A 17,057-nucleotide genomic window follows, 5' to 3' on the forward strand; every position below is an offset into this window, starting at 1 on the left:
TATAATGTATTGGTATGTTTATTTTTTTATATATTATTTTTTTAATATATTATTTTCTTCATTTTGTACTTCTTTGTAAAAAACATTTTCATTCTCCCTCTTCTTGAAAATTTGCTATGCAATGAAAGCCGGTTAGAAATCTTTATTAAAATATGCTTCCAGTTTAGCATTCTGCCTTATTATTATTTTTCATTTTCCTATATATATATATATATATATATAAATCATCATCATTATCATCGTCTAATGTCCGCTTACCATGCTGGCATAGGTTGGACGGTTTGACTGGGGACTAGTGAGCCAGATGGCTGCACCAGGCTCCAATCTGATCATATATATATATATATATATATAGATAGATAGATGTTCTCAACTATCAGAAAGAGTGTTAAGAGAAAACATTAAACATTTCAAAACTGAAATTATCATACAGCTGATGTTGGTGTGTTTACGTTCCCCGGAACTTAGCGGTTCAGCAAAATAGAATAGAATAAGTACTAGGCTTACAAAGAATAAGTCCTGAGGTTGATTTGTTCAACTAAAGGTGGTGCTTCAGCATGACCACAGTCAACTGACTGAAACAAGTAAAAGAATAAAGGAATAAAGATACTTTGGATTAAAGTTTAGGATCGGTTTTGGTAACGCACTACCTACCTCAGATGTCCAGTTGATACATTCCCCCAACTCTAATACTTTCAAGTTACGGAGTTCTCCTAAGTAATCAAAGTCGTGATCACTGGCTTTCAAAGATGTAATAGACTGTAAAGAAAAAAGAAAAAAAATATATATATAGGCGACTAATGTTTTGCGAGTTAATATGGTAGACAAAAACTGTCTGTCTATCTATCTTAGTTTGTCTCCTCCACCACTACTGCTCAACAACCGATGTTGGTTTGTTTACATCCTCATAACTCAGCAGTTAAGCATAAGAGACTGATAGAACAGTACCGGACTTGAAAAAATGAAATGTACTTGCTGGAGTCAATCTGTTCAACTAAAACAAGCCTCAATCTAAATCCATGAAATATAATAAAAAGTTAATATGAAATAAAAAAAAAAAAAAGAAATTTACTTACAAGATGCCGAAGTTGCTTTAATTTAATCAATTCAAAGATCCCAGATGGGAAAGAAGCAACTAAACCTCCCGTGCCACGTAGCTGTAGTTTCTTCAACATTTTTACATTACAAAATTTGGTCAAATCAATCTTGGTTGGTGTTGTCCTATCAAATGGAATGATACCAGAAGAGATTGCTCAATAGAATTATGTATTAACTAAACGAATAAAAAATTTCAATATATTACTGTTATTAATGAATGTCATAATAAAATTCAGATATCAAATTCCTAATCGACTGGTCCCCTCCCCAAAAATTTTGGGCCTTGTGCCTAGAGTAGAAAAGAATATTTTCCCTTACACTTGCTACACCACAAATATAGCATAGATAGCATCATGTTCTAGAATCCAATTTATTATATTAATCGTTTTTTTTCAAGTAGTTTAATGACCATATTTGGTTAACAAACATCAGAACTTTGCCTGGAGTCACTCATATATTTCAAGCAGTTAATGATAATAGTTAGTAAAAGCATATAGGCTAGTGATTAGAGATGCACTGAAGATCATAAGGTTGTGGTTTCAATTCCTGGCCTGGGCAGTGCATGGTATCCACAAGCAAAATACTTCATTTTGCATTGTTTCAGTTCACACAGAAGTAAATGAGTCCCAGTATTAACCAGGAAGTTAACCCTGCAACAGACCAGCATCCCCTTCCAGGGGAGTGTTGTAACCTCATACACCATAGAAACCGGGTTAAGCTCCAGTCTTAAGAGTCCTAGGGATCATGAGAGAATTAAGACCAAGTAACGAGGGTATTGAAGCAGCAGCCCTCATGGATAATGTCTTCCTATCCCATATAAGCTTATTAACTAAAAGAGTAACCAGTACTTGTCTAAGTTAATTTGATGATCTCGTTAATTAAGAATAACCAGTGAGGCATCCTATCACCTTCTTCGGTTAAAATGAACAGGAAAAAAAAGATGTGGATTCAGCTAAAATCATTAATGGAGTAATAGAAATTTCAATTTGTTGTTATGAAATTATTTGTCATGTGTAGTATTGTTTTGGATAATCATGTGACAATACAAGTAATGCAAAAAGACTGAAAATAGTGAATTAGTGAATTTACAAGAAATAGCACAAAATAACATGTACCATTGTTGTTCATTGCTGATATCACTTATTCTTTTAGCAGTCAACTCTTGCAAATTGGGGAGCTTCTCACAGACTGTATACAACATAAGAGCAGGTACTTGATCAAAGTAGATTCGTTTTAGTGTTGTCAGTTGATCTAGAACAGGAGTTAGTTGGTGCCAAATGCGATTCCAATCATCTCCTAACTTCATTCCTCGTAGACTCTACAACAGTAGAACAGAAATTTATAATGCCACTTCACATTTCTAAAAGTAAGACAACGTTCTTAAAAGTAACACAAAACAAAATTTAAAGTATTTTATTTTATTAGTTGTAACCCATTCGTTACCATACTTCAGTTGAAATACACAGTCTTGGCTTAAATTAATTTTGAAAATGAAGAATTATTCAAATATATGTCATAATTAAACTGGTGTTTCAAACATAAATCAAGAAGAAATTCTGATAGGTTCTAATTTAGATTACTTTAAAACGGAATTTGTATCACAAAAATAGGAGCAGTTTCTGGTGGGTTAGTCTAAAAAAAGGTTAAATATAAACTACGAGTAAGTTTTGACACTTACTAATTCTTCAACAGTATATTTGTTAAAATATTTTGTAGCCAAAGTCCAATTAGAAATTCTTGTATTATTCAAATGAATGGCTTTCCACTGAAATAAAAATAACAAGGATCAGCAATGTGAGTATACATGTGAATGAGAGCATGCATAGATACACAGAACAAAAATAGCAAATCATGGTAGCCACAAATTTCAAGAGGTCATTAGGACAAAAATCGAAGTGAAGGAAAATATTAGGCATTAACAAATTAAGTGATTAATATTATTTCTAGCTTAGGAAACAAAGCATTGTTCCTTCCAATATTACCACCATCATTTTAACGTCCACTTTTACATGTTTGCCAAAGAGGCATATTTTCTATGGTTGGATAGCCTTGCTGACACCAACCTTCACCTGTTCCCATGCAAGGTGATATTTCCCCATGGCCAGAAATTTTTTCACAGGACATTGGAAATAAATGACTCTGCTTGCATGACAGTGGTACTCATTTACAGCTATCATGTAATGTCAAAACAAGAAGGCACAAACACGCTCACTCTCTCTCACACACACACTGGGCTTCTTTCAGCTTCCATCTTCCAATCACGAAACTTTGGTTGACCCAAAGCTATAGAAGACATTTGCATAAAGAGCCATACAGTGGGAAAGAACCCAAAACTGTCTGGTTGAGAAGCAAACTTTGAAACTACACAGCCACAACTGTGCCTATCTACATCATCACTATCATCATTTAACATTCATTTCCCATGCTTACATGGGTTGAATGGGCTGAGAGCTGCACTAGGCTCCATTGTTTAGTTTGGCATGGTTTATATTCTTTTATCTGCTTCAGTCAATTTGACTGTGGCCATGCTGGAGTACTGCCTTTAGTCGAACAAACTGACCCCAGGACTTATTCTTAGTATACCTGATACTTATTCTATTGGTCGCCTTTTGTTACAGGGACATAAACACACCAACATTAGTTGTCAAATGATGGTGGGGGAACAAATACAGACATACAAACACACATATATATATATATATATATATATATAGAAAGATAGATAGATAGATAGAAAAGGTAAGACAATAAAAGAAAGTGACCTCGATATTATGTAAATAGAGGAATTTATCTGTAAATAATATGTGACAATTATTCAGTAGCCATGATAAAACTCCGAGTTTCAGATACCGGCGCGGAAACCCACGCCGCCATCTCTTCAGTTATCTGGCCATTGAAGAATGCTATGAAAATGACTGTTAAACAAAGGGACGTCATATATATGACGGACTTCTTTCAGTTTCCGTCTACCAAATCCACTCACAAGGCTTTCATCAGCCTGAGGCTATAGTAGAAGACACTTGTGCCAGCTTAAATTAGAATATGGTGTATTACTATATAAATATCAACTCCAAATACTAAATTAGTACTTTAATAATTTATTTCAAAATATACAGTTAAGTATGAATGAATAATTTATTAAACTTACCAGAGAAGGCTGAGTCGCAAGTTGGTGCCATGATTTACATACCAATGAGCATCTGTTGGAAAGAATAAGGAAGTAAAGGCTATTTAAATCAAGGAAACTAGATCCAATAACATTTACATAACCTTAGAAAAAACATCCATCCGTCCGTCCGTCCGAACATTGTAAAATCCAGTGATTCCTTATCGTCTGAACCTTCACAATCTTATCATATAAAAGACTTGCAATCTACTTCAGACATCCCAGATAGCGCCTTCACTATATATATATATATGCAACGGGCTTCTTTCAGTTTCCGTCCACTAAATCCACTCACAAGGCTTTGGTCGGCCTGAGGCTCTAGTAGAAGACACTTGCCCAAGGTACCATGCAGTGGGACTGAACCCAGAACCATGTGGTTGGTAAGCAAGCTACTTACCACACAGCTACTCCTGCGCATATATTCATTTACAACTATCCTCTGATGTCAAAGCAAGGAGTTACACACACACACACACACACACACGACAGGCTTCTTTCAGTCACAGGAATATAAATATTTATGACAACTCTTATAAAACCACTCTAAAAGTGAAGAAAAGATTGCATTTTTTTAATTTGAAATTTTATTTTACATCATTATCATCATCGTTTAACATCCGCCTTCCATGCTAGCATGGGTTGGACGATTTGACTGAGGACTGGCGAACCAGATGGCTACACCAGGATCCAATCTGATTTGGCAGAGTTTCTACAGCTGGATACCCTTCCTAACGCCAACCACTCCTAGAGTGTAGTGGGTGCTTTTATGTGCCACTGGCATGAAGGCCAGTCAGACAGTACTGGCAATGGCCACACTCAAAATGGTGTATTTTACGTGCCACCTGCACAGGAGCCAGTCCAGCGGCACTGGCAACAATCTAGTTTGAATGTTTTTTCACGTGCCAGTAAGGCGATGCTGGTAACGATCACGCTCAAATGGTGCTATTTACGTGCCACTGGCAAGGAAGCCAGACAGCTGCTCTGGCAATGATTACGCTCAGACGGTGCTCTTAGCACTGGGATTTTTATGATTTGAACATCCGGCATTTAGAATCTGGCAATTCATTATACACCAGTTAAGTTGAACAATGCAATAGATATGGTTTATACTATTCAGAATATGGTAATAAAAAAAAAATCAATAACATTAGTTCTTATGTATCATGTGCATCTACAAATCTTTGTTTCTTTGGAGATTATATGTATGCATATAATATGTAGTTGTGTGTGTGTGTTTGTGTATATATATGTATGTGTGCATATATATATATATATATATATATATATATATACATATATATATATATATATATATATATAGATGTGTTTGTTTTTGTGACATATATAAAAACAATTTCACATTAAACTGAAGAACTACTCAATATTTTTTAGTAGAGAACATGTTTATTAAATTTCTACAAGAAGTGGGTGAATAGTGACTTCGAAGTTTTGGCTTGTTAGTCTTCTTCACCCCTCTTCTCTCACATACACACAACTGTTTCAATAAAATGTCTCGTGTTTAAAACATTTCAGAATAAATTTATTCAGAAACTCACCTGACAAGATCTCCTGCACTTAAATAGTGAAATATCTGCAGCATACTAGAGTAGCCAGAATATAATTTTTTGAAAGGACACAGGTAGTTGTTGAATTTGTTTCTGCATTTTTGAATTTTGCTGATTGTTTTTGCAGATTCCAAGGTTTTACTTTTATCTACAGCTTGATTGCTTTCGCTTCCTTTGTTCTTCTCCGAGAGAGACACAGAGTAATCTTTGGTACTATCACCAGACACAGTACCCGATGAAAAGGTTATATTCATTGTGGTTGTGGAGCCACTAGGTACAGAAAATGTCTTGGGGGGCAGAAAAACCTTTAACCCTTCAGGGGTGTTTATGCAACGAGATGGGGGGATAAAGAGTTGCATGTTATTAATGCGTAATGCAAGAGGAAGGGAGGAATCTAAACGCTTTGCTACTGCTAATGGTAATGTAAGAAGCTGGCCCGAGCGTGGGTAATTGTCTTTGCCAGCTTCACTATCACTGACATTACTAGAACTACTCGGAGATGAAGATGGAACTTCCAGTTTAATGTTGGCTGATGATATATTAGGTTGTGAGTGAGTGGAAGTAAGGGATTTAGGGGATGAAACATTTACAGGACAATCAGATGGTGATGATGATGATGAGGTAGTAACATTCAAGTCTTTTGTGGTTTGAATGAGTGTATTGAGAGAAGCACTTGTAGAGGGAGTGTTTGTAACTGTGAAAGTGTTGGGTGCTGTAGTTTCAGAAATACTGCTGGTGTCTTTCAACACTGAAGAAGGAACTGGATGAGGTAAAGGTGGTGAAGAGTGAGACAGAGTCTTTGATGCGTTTAATGAGTTATTAGATTTATTTGATTTCAAACGAGGACTTACGGACGCTTGCAATGTATTGAGTGAAGCTTGGATTTGAGACTTGCAATCTGGGATGTCTGAAGTAGATTGCAAGTCTTTTATATGATAAGATTGTGAAGGGTCAGACGATAAGGAATCGCTGGATTTTACAATGTTCATGACAACATATCTAGGGGATCCATTTGAAGCACTTTTTAACAGTTGAGAATCAGATTTGGATGCTTGAGATAAAAAGTTTGTATCTTTAGAAATCTGAATCACAGATGGCATGGTAGATTTTCTTCCCTTTTCATTATTCCATGAAGAATGATGTGTCTTGGATGTTCTATTACCAGACAAACTATTAGATGCAGTGGTCTCAACTGGGGGAATCCAATCACCAAGATCCATTTCACAGTTCTGAAATTAATCAAAATTAGAGGTAATAATTAATCTAATCATCTAACAAAGAGTATAATTCAAAGTCAATTTAGTTTTAAGAAACAAAAAACATATTTGTAAATGGAAAGAAGAGAAGATTTGTCTGTCTTGTGTATCGCATGACACACACGACTTACTTGTCCGGTGTCAATGTATCATATCATACACATTCCCAATTTTAAAAAAAAATACCACAGTAATTTGGGACTTATGAAACGAAAACTTTATATTACTCAGAAAGTATGAAACACGCATGCACACATGTATATCATGATTCATACACTGTTCACTTGACTTTTGTACATAATTCTATGTACAAAGGGCATCCAGCTGTAGAAACTCTGCCAAATCAGATTGGAGCCTGGTGTAGCCATCTGGTTCACCAGTCCTCAGTCAAATTGTCCAACCCATGCTAGCATGGCAAGCGGACGTTAAACGATGATGATGATGTACATGAACCTTTGATGAGCTGTAGTGCACCTGAGCACCAGACACAGTAATTTCATTATTATTATTATTATAAGGATTAACTAAAAGTCTGAAAACCAGACATTTAGGACAAACTTATGAAAGTGTTTTCGACTGGCAACGGGTTAATAATAAGATTGATATAATTTTAAAAGTGCTTACTTTGCATTTGAAATTTTGGGGAACATCATCTTCTTTCAGGTTTACACATGAATTATGAAATAGACACATGCATATATCACAATGCAGTTGAGGAGGAATGCCTGTAAGGCCTGGACAGTTGAGGGAACATGGTTGAAAAGCATTTCTTTTGTTCATATTAACTCTGCAATAAATATAAATTGAAACATTTAACAAATTGTGATTTACAGTGGTCACAACAGATTGAACATACAATGAAGCAAGCTGCTGAGATTGTTTTTGGTTTAGCCATTTAAGTAGATTTAGAAAAGCACTGAAATCTAAATTAATATTTGTGAAAAAAATATCATTCAATGCAAATTATTGAAAACTCTTTGTTTCAATCACTGGGCTGTGGCCATGCTGGAGCACCACTTGGAAAGGTTTCACTCCAAGAAATCAACCCCACACTTATTTTTGAGTTTGGTACTTATTCTATTCTATTGGCCAATTTTGCTGAACTATTTAAATTACGGGAATGTAAACAAACCAACACTGGTTGCCAAGTGGTAGGGGGAGAGACAGACAGACAAAGGCACATACATATATATATATATGATGGGCTTTTACAGTTTCCAACTACTGAATTTACTCACAAGGTATGTGCTGGCATGGGGCTATAGTAGAAGACACTTGCCCAAGGTGATGTGCAGTGGGACTAAACCCAGAATCATGTGGTTACAAAGCAAGCATCTTAACCACACAGTCATGCCTGCACCTTTACATGAATTCTAAACTACAAATAGAGAAAGAATTTAAGAGTTGTGAAGAAATTGTTGGAAAAACTACAGGAAATAAATAAAAATACTTACAACATTGATTTAGAAATTAGAGTTGTACTTTTCCGAGCAACAGATTTTATTCGCTTTGGAGTTACCTCACTGGAATTACTATTCTCCGCTTGACGTTTTGCAGGACTTGATTTGGATTTCAATTTGGAGAATTTGTTGTTTGTTTTACCACCTGACAGTGACAATTTCTTGTACGGAGGACGTTCTATAAGCTGCACATCTGAATCGTCTTCAATAGTCATGGAATCATTACTTCCATAAGATTCTTTTCGAATTTTCTTACTAGTTTTCTTATCAAATAAAAATTCACCGTCTGGGTTTCTGTGCCGGACTCCGTGGCTGCCAGCAGTACGCACCATCTCAAACGGCGGTTTATAAATAGATCGGCGGAGAAAGTTGAAGTTTTCAACTGTCAAGTTAGTGTCTTTTCCTTCTACTGAAAAATAAAAAGATAAATCAGCTAAATAGAAAAAACAAAACAAAAAAAAACAATAAAGAAACACAAAAATAAACTATATGAAATATTCATTATAACAAACTTTACAAAGTGTCCATTAATATATACTTCACAAATGACTAGAAACCCATAAGTCTATTCCTTGGTAGGAATTTGTATCCTATGAAACTAATTAATAGATTCATGTTGAAAGCAATGAAGACAAGGAGAAAGAATCTTAATTAGAAAGAGACAATGACTTGCATATTTATTTCAAAATAGTATTCTGGATAATATATTCAAAATGGATATACTGAAGAAAGTCACATAACTGCAGCATTTGTCTCGAGAAAGCTTCCCAAATAGACAAATAATGCTAAAAAATACAGAGGAATACCAGTAGTAGACAAAAATCATCCAGCAATGGAATTGCTAAATCCAATTTTCATCTGCTACTGATATTCTTCTATGTATTTTAGCACTATACGTCTATACAAGATGCTTTCTTAAGATGAATAAAAAAGAACTTAAATGGTACTTACAGTAATTAACAATTTGTACCATTGATCGCTAAAAAAAATATAAAAAAATGTTTAAAACAATTATTTAGAATATATTAAATATACAACTATATGCACACACACACACACACACATACAAAAATAACTCATTCACAGAAAACAAGCATGTTTGCTCACTCAATATCACTCAACACACAAACAGCGTTCTCTTTAACACATTATCACTGGCAATGAAAAACGGTGCCTTTAAGTCAATATGAAGCAGCGAAAAGAATGGCTCAGCCCTGACAAACAAGCGACTCTGTGAGCAAAACAAGACCATCATCCTTGAAAGACCATGTTGTGTGTATGGTGGGACTGGGAAGGCATAATTCTTTACGAACTGCTTGAGCACAACCCAAACACTCAATGTGGAGCTCTACGTTCAACATCAATGAAGCATTTCAGCAAAAAAAGACTGAATAGGTGAAATGGCATTCATCTGCAACACGACAATGCCTCTCCTCACATCGCCAATATAACCAAAGCCACGATTCAAAAACTTGAATGGGAAGTGCTGCCTCATCCTCCATACTCAAAATTGTCAGATTTTCATCTCTTTTGACCACATTTGAATGCTTTGTGCAGTGTATTGTTCAATAATGATGTGGAATTAAGGGCTTGGTTGGACGAATGCTTTGAGTCAAGACCAGATTTCTATTGTCAGGGCATTGTAAAACTTATTGAACAATGGGAGGAAATCGTAAACAACAATGGAGAGTATATTACTGATTAATCTGTTGCAGTTTTTTTGTTTAAAATAAATTTCAAAAACATGCTCATGAATTATTCCTCAACCCAATATGAATGTGTGTGTGTGTGTCCTTGTGTCTGTGTTTGTTCCCTAACCATTGCTTGACAACCATTTATGTCCCTGTAACTTAGCAGTTCGGCAAAAGAAACCGATAGAATAAGTACCAGGCTTACAAAGAATAAGTCCTGGGGTCGATTTCTTCAACTAAAAGGCCGTTTAAGGCAGTGCTTCAGCATGGCCACAGTCAAATGACTGAAGTAAAAGATTAAAAGAAAAAACACCAATTACTATTACTGACAAATTGGTGATAAAACATAGGAAAGAGATGAACTAATAAATTCATTACCAGTTTCTTGTTATCGGGAGTATAATAGTAAATATCTGCTGGTGCTGTCTTTGGTTTGCCTGACTTGGTGAATTCTTTATACACTGAACGAATAACAACTTCTCTTCTCCAGCCTAGGAGGAAAAAAAAAATCAGAAAAATAAGGAAACTGTGAATTCACACATGACAGAAAAATCATTTGTAAAAGGGCGTGGCCCAGTCAGTAAGGGGTTACACTCACAATCATAGGATCGCGGTTTCGATTCCTGGACCTGGCAGTGCATTGTGTTTTAAGAGCAAAACACTTCATTTCATGTTGCTTCAACTCATTCAGCTGTAAATGAGTAACCCTGCGATGGTCTGGCATCCCATCCAGGGGGATGATGTGATCTCGATCACTTATACACCACAAGAACCTGGTCACCAGCCCCTAAGAGTCCTAGGACTCAAGACAATGTCAGGAGGAGGAGGAGGGGCTGTTGTTGATGATGATGATGATCATGATGAAAAATCATTCAAACTCCTACAATTAGCATATAATTCTTTCTTTAGTCACCTCCAACAGTTATAGAAAGAAAAGGACAGATTGGGTGGCATGGTCCTGGTTGGATTGTGCCTGAACAAAAGGACTAGAGAGTTATGGCTAGAATGCTTTTAATGATGGAACTAAACAAGTCATGTATAGAATGGTACAATATACAAATCTATAGAATAAACATGTCAAAATTTTACCTTGTTCAAAAGGTGCATATATTTTCTCTGCGTCAGCTTCTTTATATTTCTTTGAAGCTAAAATACAAAAAAGTAAATAAATAAATATTATGATAGGAGCAGGAGTGGCTGTGTGGTAAGAAGCTTGCTTCCCAACCACATGGTTCTGGGTCAAATCACCAATTTGGTGGGTCATAAATTTAATCAGCAAAGCAACCATTAATACTGGTTTGAAATTTTGGCAGAAGGCCAGCAATTTCGGGGGAGGGAGTAAATCAAATACATTGACCCCAGTACTCAACTGGTACTTATTTTGTTGACCCTGAAAGGATAAAAGGCAAAGCTGACCTTGGTGGAATTCAAACTCAGAATGTAAAGACAGACAAAATGCTGCTAAGCATTTTGCCCTGCAAGTTAATGATTCTGCCAGCTTGACCATCTCCTTAACCCTTTCGTTACTGTATTTATTTTGAGATGCTGTGTGTTTCAATTAATTTTAAATATAACAAAAAATTCAGTAAAATAACTTAGTCATCATTAAGCTGGTGTTAGGAACACAAATTGTGACTAAGGTTTGGTGGAAAATTTTAATTCAAAACTTATGAAAACAAAACATTTGTATTCAGAGCCAGAGCTGGATTCAGCTGGGTTGATAACGAAAGGGTTAATATCACCTCACATTAAAAAAAATATATTCTTACCTGTGGGTGACGTTTGCACAAATGATGCTGAAATGTTTGATGCCAGCATTAATGTTTCTTCGTTACCAATATCTTCAGAAGAATCTGCATTTGAAATTCGTTTACTCAATGTTTTAGCTGGTTTGTTTTGTATGTCTACATCTGGACCTAAACCAATGAGATCAAGAACATTGAACTTAACTTTTGGTTGTCTTTGAGATCGCCTTGGTTCAGCCAAAGTATAATTGACAGCACCAATGGGAGAATTCCAGTTAGTTTGTGCTACACTGGAGGACTCTTGTTTATCATCAGTATTACTATTTTTACTTTCAACACTTGTGGTTTTATTATCAGATTCCTCGCTTGGTAAGGGCGAAGAAGTGTCGGTGATTGCGGTAATGTTTTCAGCAGTTAATTCTCGCTTGATTTGTCCATGTTCTTCATTATTTTCAACTGGGCGACTTGTTTCCATATCAACTTCCATCATACACTCATCAGTCTTCTCTGCTGGTTCTGATGTCCCATCATTAACCACATTTACTGAAGAACCATCAGAAGTTTCAACTTTTATGTTTTCTTTTATTAAAATAATCTGTGACTGAACCATATCGTTATCATCATCGTTTGTTTGTTGATCTAGATTTGTCATTGTAGAACTGCAAGTGTTACTTTCTGTATTATTTGGATGTGTTTTCGCAGTTGTTTTCTGATCAACAGAATTACTTGAGCTAACAGCATTCACTGGGCTATTTACATTATCTACAGAGAAGTGTTTATCCGTATTCTGATCATTCCCATCATTTTGGTCACTGGTAGAAATTCCTTGGTTTTTATCAGATTCAAGCAAACTATTCGAAGCACTCGCACTGACTGTTGTATTTTGAACTGCTTCATAACGCTTGTCAGACGCAGATGAGTTCTGGCAGTCAACATCAGGAGATGCATTGCCAGCATCAGTACTGCTACTCAACAACAAATTATTTTTAGATTCATTATTAATTTTTCTGGGTTCAATATTATTGTTTAATTCAGCAGGTGAATGACGAATGTGTTGAGAAGTGACATTTTCTTCAGCATGGGTAACATTAGTATCCAAACATGCTGCTTCAGAAGTTGAAGGAAATGAGTCTTGAGCGTTATTTGGTGTAAGCTCAAGTGCAGATTTGTTAGAATCAAGTTTAGGATTAGAAAGACCAACACCTAAATCATTGTCTATTGAAGCCATTTTATCATAAGCTGCTGGGGTGGATTGACCAGTAGATGATGACAAAGAGACCGTTGCAGTTGATGCAGTGGTGTCTTCCTCACATATTGAACTTTCTTCAATTATCTTGCTTCCAGATGAAGAAGATACATTTCCAGCAGAAACTGTTGTTATTGTAGCATTAGATGTCTTCTCATCTCTTGATGTTGAAGTCTCATTGCAACCGGATGGGAAAAGTGAGTTGGTTTCATGAGTTATTACAAATGGTTGTCCAGATGCAGATGTAACATTTTCATTCAATAAGGAAGTGACTTTAGAGTCTGGTTCTGATGCTTTTCCTACACCTGAAGATGACTCTGCCATTTTAATTGGCGTTGATATTACTGTTTCACTTGTTGCAGGTACAGTAGCAGTATCCTGAGAAATAGATTCTACGTTGGTGGTAGATGGTGAATTTACATGAGCAGTAAAAGAAAACGAGAGAGTGTTATCCCCAGCTAAAGCAGTGTCCTTCTCTCCTGACGTAGACCCAACCATGGCTCTTTCTACTGACAATGTTCTGTTACTGTCTGATGTCAAATCATGTGACTGAGCTGGGGCAACATTTGATTTGGATAACATGGCATCTTTATTACAAGACAAAATTGAATTACTAGATTCAAGAATGGTGTCTTTTCTTTCGGAAATAGATTTACTATCACTGGGGCATAAATTATCATGAGATGTTCCTCCAGAACTGCTTGTACTATAGACTGAGCTGCTTGTTGGTATCACTGTAGATTCTTTGCTGCTCAGCTCTGCAATGAGTTCATTATGAGTAGATGCAGAAGTAGTGTGCAAAGAGTCTGAATTTGAAGATTCTTTGAAAAAACTGCTTTCGATAGCTGCATCACTTTGTTCTGGCTTCAGGTTATTGAAGTTGGACATTACAGAACTACTGGATACAGAAGGTATCTCTAGAGATTCTGGATTAATGGTTAAACTTGTAAGATTCTGTCTTGCATTATTATTATTAGTATGGTTATTTGATACGTATACACTGGATGGAGAAAGAGTAGTAGCGGGGAAGGTTGAAACAGAAGTAGCTTGAAAGGGTTTGGAGGATGAACTGGATAAATCCTTATGCTGCTGTAAAGTATTTTGTGAATTAACACCATTTCCATCTGAAGGAATGGTCGATACAGGACTCTTTAGTTTATTCGTGCCATTATCTGAAGCTGGATTAATTGAACTCAATATGGGAGGTTGAGCCACTGGATGAACCTGAGGGGGACAGTAAGCACTAGAAGTAGGAACAGCTTCAGAAGTCCTTTGAATTATCAAATTACTATTACCAGCAATTAAGACGTCATCTGCAGATGCTGTTACAACTGGTGTTTGAGTTATGTATGGAGACATTTCAGTAGGGTTGTTATCTGGTTGTAATGCAACTGAAGATTGTTGTAGGGAACTATTAGAACTCAGATGAGTACTAACAAGAGGAGTTGGAGGAAGCAATAAATCAGAGTGTCTTTCTAGGTTTCCTGATAACACTGGCTCAGAGTTTAAACACTGTTGATTGTTAGATATAGATACTGAACTGCTGACAGTATTAACTGAACTCAGGGGACTGCTCGCTGTACTAGCAGATACAACAGTTTGGCTGTTACTTAAATTACTAGAAGGATAATTCAATGGTCTTGAACTACCAGAAACAAGATTTAAATCTTGTACTGTTGAGTCTGCTAGATTATTAGGATTAAGAGATAAAACTGGCTTATTAGGGAGATGACATCGAACATTGGTTTGATGAGAATAATTAGAATCTCTTGGATGACTTGGCTCAGCAGTAATTTTCCTGGTGCTTTCATCATTGTTTTCCAACTGGTGACTAGGAGACTGATGCAGAAAGTGGTCAGCAGCATTTGCTAACAAATGCATGTTGCAGTCAGTAACCTGATTACCTGACGATCGCGTATCAGACGGGATTATCTTGCTAGTTTGATCCATTGATTCCTTTTGTTCAAATTCTAATTCATTTCTACTGCCTCCAGAATCACAATGGTCAAGATTATCCAAAGGTTTGCTATTATTTTTGGAAGTTGTATCTTCTTCCATGTTGAATTCATATACAGTTATCTGAAATAAGGTTAAAAAATGGAAACTAATGATATTTGTTTTCTTTAACATTAATGATATTATTAATTAATGGCAAACTTCTTTCAAATGAAATACAATAAAATATGCTGCTAAAAACAGATACTAATTGCAAAAAAGAAAAAAGAAATAAAAACAAACATAGAAACAGGGCACAGTCATGGCTATGTGGATAAGAAGCTTACTTTGTAACTATGTGGTTCTGATTTCAGTCCCACTGCACAGCACCTTGGGCAAGTATTTTCTACAATAGCACTAGTGAGTGAATTCAGTAGGTGGAATCTGTGTGGAAGCCTGTCATATGTGTGTGTGTGTGTCTGCCTGCCAACCAACACCATTTGACAACTCGTGTTGGTTTGTTTACATCCCCATAACTTAGTGGTTTGGTAAAGGGGACAAATAAGTACCGGACTAAGTAACCAGGATGACTTGCCTTCTCAGTTACCATGCTGCAAGTCCACCAGACTTAAAAGAAAAAGAAGTTTTGGATTCAATCTGTTAGACTAAAACCTACAAGGTAGTGCTCTAGCATGGCCACAATCCAATGATTGAAACAACTAAAAGATAACAAAAAAATCACAAGCCAAGCTTAATAACAGATGATCTGTGTGGCCACTTGATTACCTAGGACATTAGCAAGGCAACAGCACTGCCCCATAATTAAACAGTCCTTCAATATGGGTCTTACTAGAGTTTTGCAGAGAGCAGACAACAGGAAAAGCACTAGACTAAAATCCTACCTCAAATCAATTCCTGCCCAAGGAAAGACACTAGATGGTATTCAGAGATCATAGTTCTGACCTAGGGTTAAACAACATTAGAATAAATAAACCCAATTTCTTCATTTATTTTCTAATTAAATTAAGATAAAAATCATATCAACTAAATTTCTGAGTATGAAACTGAACCTCTAGATAATTGTTAACAGGAGCCTCTAGATAATTGTTAACAGGAGCCTCTAGATAATTGTTAACAGGAGCCTCTAGATAATTGTTAACAGGAGCCTCTAGATAATTGTTAACAGGAGCCTCTAGATAATTGTTCAAGCTGCTAAAAATAGTACCCAACAAGCTTACAGAAAGGCAAGCTGGATGCGACCTTGGATTTCCTGCACACATAGTCAAGTGAATGCTGCAATACCTTTGATCGTTGGTCTGTTCGACCAAGGTTAACTATTTCAAGATAAAAAGAACGTTCCTATCCATTTTTGTGTGCCTTTCCCTCCCACTTGTGACATACTTCCGTTATTCTATTCTTTAAATGATGATTATAACAGACATATATGAATATATGTATCCGCATAAATTCAAATTGGCATAACCTGTTTCCTCTTGAGTGACTGCAAAATGGATATCTTAAAATAACATTTGCAGATGGCGTTGATTACGAATATATCGGAATTTTATGCGAAACAAAAAAAAAAAAAAATGGAACGTATGAGGAAACAAAGTCAAGGTGCATAAATTATCCAGCCCCCTACTCAATTTAAAAAAAAAAAAATATATATATATGAAATTCCAACATATTTGTAATCTACCCCATCTGAATTGTATTAAGAAAATTTTGTTTAAAAATGTCGTTTTCAGAACGTTTTGAAAAAACAAATCAAGGACTGTGAATTATCCGAAACTTCTCTCCAGCTCTCCGGAAAACAAAACAAACTTCGCAACAAATTCCGGTATAATCCTTCCTAACCTACACCTAAAACATATCCTTTGAAAATCTCATTAGAA

At 35.9% G+C, this 17,057-nt stretch overlaps 2 protein-coding genes across 4 annotated transcripts in view; both read right to left on the reverse strand.

Annotated features, from left to right (window-relative positions):
* LOC106877166 (serine-rich adhesin for platelets) overlaps positions 1 to 15,317 on the reverse strand; it is a 20,946-nt gene extending 5,629 nt beyond the window's left edge. The window contains exons 1-12 of the mRNA XM_014925991.2: positions 12,006 to 15,317; positions 11,326 to 11,382; positions 10,615 to 10,727; positions 9,497 to 9,524; positions 8,540 to 8,954; positions 7,710 to 7,872; positions 5,821 to 7,058; positions 4,247 to 4,298; positions 2,777 to 2,863; positions 2,214 to 2,416; positions 1,077 to 1,221; positions 655 to 759 (exon numbers count right to left, since the gene is read on the reverse strand). Of these exons, the coding sequence (XP_014781477.1) occupies positions 655 to 759; positions 1,077 to 1,221; positions 2,214 to 2,416; positions 2,777 to 2,863; positions 4,247 to 4,298; positions 5,821 to 7,058; positions 7,710 to 7,872; positions 8,540 to 8,954; positions 9,497 to 9,524; positions 10,615 to 10,727; positions 11,326 to 11,382; positions 12,006 to 15,285 (5,886 nt within the window). The 5' untranslated portion in view covers positions 15,286 to 15,317. The remainder of the gene's footprint in view (positions 1 to 654; positions 760 to 1,076; positions 1,222 to 2,213; positions 2,417 to 2,776; positions 2,864 to 4,246; positions 4,299 to 5,820; positions 7,059 to 7,709; positions 7,873 to 8,539; positions 8,955 to 9,496; positions 9,525 to 10,614; positions 10,728 to 11,325; positions 11,383 to 12,005) is intronic.
* Positions 1 to 17,057, reverse strand: part of LOC106877171 (kinesin-like protein KIF16B) — a 229,232-nt gene that overhangs the window by 78,417 nt on the left and 133,758 nt on the right. The window lies entirely within an intron of this gene.

Source organism: Octopus bimaculoides, chromosome 11, assembly GCF_001194135.2.
Source record: "Octopus bimaculoides isolate UCB-OBI-ISO-001 chromosome 11, ASM119413v2, whole genome shotgun sequence".
In the NCBI taxonomy this organism is placed as follows: domain Eukaryota; kingdom Metazoa; phylum Mollusca; class Cephalopoda; order Octopoda; family Octopodidae; genus Octopus; species Octopus bimaculoides.